Source organism: Gekko japonicus, unplaced genomic scaffold (genome assembly GCF_001447785.1).
Source record: "Gekko japonicus isolate JY-2015 unplaced genomic scaffold, Gekko_japonicus_V1.1 scaffold15068, whole genome shotgun sequence".
NCBI classification, from domain to species: domain Eukaryota; kingdom Metazoa; phylum Chordata; class Lepidosauria; order Squamata; family Gekkonidae; genus Gekko; species Gekko japonicus.
This window is the reverse complement of record NW_015212184.1, coordinates 1-2,394: the sequence shown is the minus strand read 5'-3', so window position 1 is coordinate 2,394 and position 2,394 is coordinate 1. Positions and strand designations below refer to the sequence as shown.

General features: G+C 49.0%; 1 protein-coding gene across 1 annotated transcript; it reads left to right on the top strand.

Moving 5' to 3' along the window:
- The first annotated feature begins 252 nt into the window (after positions 1–252).
- On the top strand, positions 253–2,383 carry LOC107125118 (ataxin-8-like). Its single transcript, XM_015428576.1, has 2 exons — positions 253–554; positions 1,621–2,383. Exons 1-2 carry the CDS (start codon positions 330–332, stop codon positions 1,795–1,797), a joined length of 402 nt encoding a protein of 133 aa, XP_015284062.1. The 5' UTR covers positions 253–329; the 3' UTR covers positions 1,798–2,383.
- Positions 2,384–2,394: the final 11 nt, after the last annotated feature.

Here is a 2,394-nt window from a genome sequence, read left to right as displayed (position 1 = left end):
GGTGTGAAGCCAATGGCCTTCCTTTGTGTTTGTGTGTGTGACCTGTGCTATAATTAAGCAGGGTATGTGTGTGTCACCACTGTGCATGGCTCACCCAGAAGGATTTTTTGCTTTTGCTCTCACCTTGGGGTCCTTAAATTCTTGCTAATGCAAAATTGCATCTAATGTAGGAACGCAAAGCAGGCTAATATGTGATTGGCTTGATAGGTGCAGGCATTTAAATGTAAGCGGAAGATGTCTGAGCTGGCTGTCCTGCAGTGGAGTCCCTTGATCTTGCTACTCAAGTCTTCCTACCTTTTGTATCTTCAGCTCAGCTTCAGCTCCAACAGATGGCACAGCAGCAGTTCCCAGTCCAGCAGCAGCAGCAAGCTTTGCAGCAGCAGCAGCAGTTCCAGGCCCAGCAGAATGCACTGCAGCAGCAGTTCCAGGCTCAGCAGCAGCAGGCTGCTGCAGCAATGATACAGCACCACCAAATGCAAGCAGTTCAGCAACAGCAGCAGCAGCAACAGCAGCACTTGCTGAAAATACAGTTGCAGCAGCAAAGCCAACAGCAGGTAATGAAAGAGCAGTAAGCAAATGGAGGCATTGTGAGTTGCAGCTCAGCCTCCAAACCTGCAGTGCAGCTGCATGAGGTATTTGTGCCACTTCCAGGTATTGTGCCAAATCCAGGTATTTGTGCCACTTCTGTTTTCCAGGGATAGTGAGACATACAGAACTATATAACCCCATCAGAGACCTGCTGGATCAATCCATGATGGTCCATCTCCTTCAGTTTCCCATAGTGGCCAGCCAGATGCTTCCACATAGACCACAAACTGAGCCAGAAGGCAGTTAACCCTCCCCTTTATTTCCCTAACTGGTATTGCATGGTATGTTCCCTGTAAACACTGGAGATTGCATTGACCCAATTTGGAAATATCCCCTTAGAACTCTTTGCAGTCTCTGTGTGTTTTTACCATCCTGAATAATGTTTGTCCAAATAGCACTGGTCCCATAAAGTGTATGTAATCAAATCTCTTTTGTAGGCAGAATCATAATAAACCACCAGCTTTCCTGGTGAACGTAGTCCTAAGCTTGCTTTCTGGAAGGGAGGAAGAAAATAATGTGGAACATAAAGCTGTTAATCACTGCACTAGCAAACCTGATTTAGGAACGAGAGGGAAGAATTAAAATAAGGAGAATGTGGCACCAGAATTTGCAGTCCTTTAAAGAAGAATGTGTGATCTTTTAATTGTGTGTTTGCATGAATTCCACTTGAGTTGGACACTCTCTGCCTTCCTAAGATATTTTAGGAAGAGGGGGCAGAACAGACGGAGATGCTGGGTTATTGGAGTTCTTTGAAACTGACCTTTTGGGGTGGGGGTAGAAGTTCAAGCGTGGGTATAGATCAACACAGAAATGGCCAAAAAAGTGGTCTCCTGAATTGGTCCTCCAAAGGTGTCGTGTCCCATCCCCTCCCAGAAATCCTTTGTTCAAATAAACTTGACTCAAAATCCCTTCATGGCATGTGCCATGTTCATGGCAGCACGAGGGTCTCGTTCCTGTTCTAGGACCTGAACAGGCTAGAGAGATGGATGTGACTCTTGAAACTTGTTTCCTTCAAATATTTCCGGTTTCTAGATGCAGCAGCAGCATAAACTACAGCGACTTGCTCAGATGCAGCAGATACACCAGCAGGCAGCCCAGGCTATGCAGGCCCAGCAGCAGCAGCAGGAGGAGGCAATGCAGCAGCAGATGCAACAGCAGCAGTTGTTAACCGCCGTGAGCTCTGTGAATTCAGGGAAGAGCAGTATCTAAATTGAAATTATAAATAAACAAACCTTTGAGCAAGGGGCGTTAAAATATCCTAGTGGGGGTGTATGTGTGCAGCTTGTCAGCCAAGGAACTCAGCAGGACCCATGCTTGGCTGTAGCAGCCAAGCGTTGGCAGGTCTCCAACAGCATGTGTGTCTCCAATGTGGCCACTTACCCAGGTCTGCCATTGTGCTCTGGACCCTGGCTGGGAGGTCTTGATTGCAAGGACTGACAGAGGGGTGGACTGGAGGCGGGAGCAGCCCCAAGGGGTTGGGATGCAGATGACTGATGTTTCCACACCACCCAGTAATTCACCACCCTCGGATTCCACCTCCACAAAAAGGTTTTATCAAGTGCTCCATATCTCTTCTGCCTATGAGCAAAGAGTAGAGGGCGAAAGAGGCTCTGCCCCTGACCCCTGTGACACCCCAGAACAGCTGGGCACCGGTGGGCTGGCAGGTTGGGCTTGTGTCCCCCCCCCAGCTCTTCCATCCTCTGTTCCCTCTGGCCACTTCAGCTGGCCTGCAGCCTCCGTACCCGTCTGTGGAGGGGTCCTTCCTCCATTGCCATGGCTCCCCTTTGTGCAGAGCGATGCTGCCCT

What these genes read in the sequence shown, in the direction of transcription:
- LOC107125118 (XM_015428576.1), top strand. Translation starts at nt 330, where the DNA reads ATGGCACAGCAGCAGTTCCCAGTCCAGCAGCAGCAGCAAGCTTTGCAG. An exon ending in AGCAGCAAAGCCAACAGCAG is followed by an intron (nt 555 to 1,620) that starts GTAATGAAAGAG and finishes TCCGGTTTCTAG; the next exon opens with ATGCAGCAGCAGCATAAACT.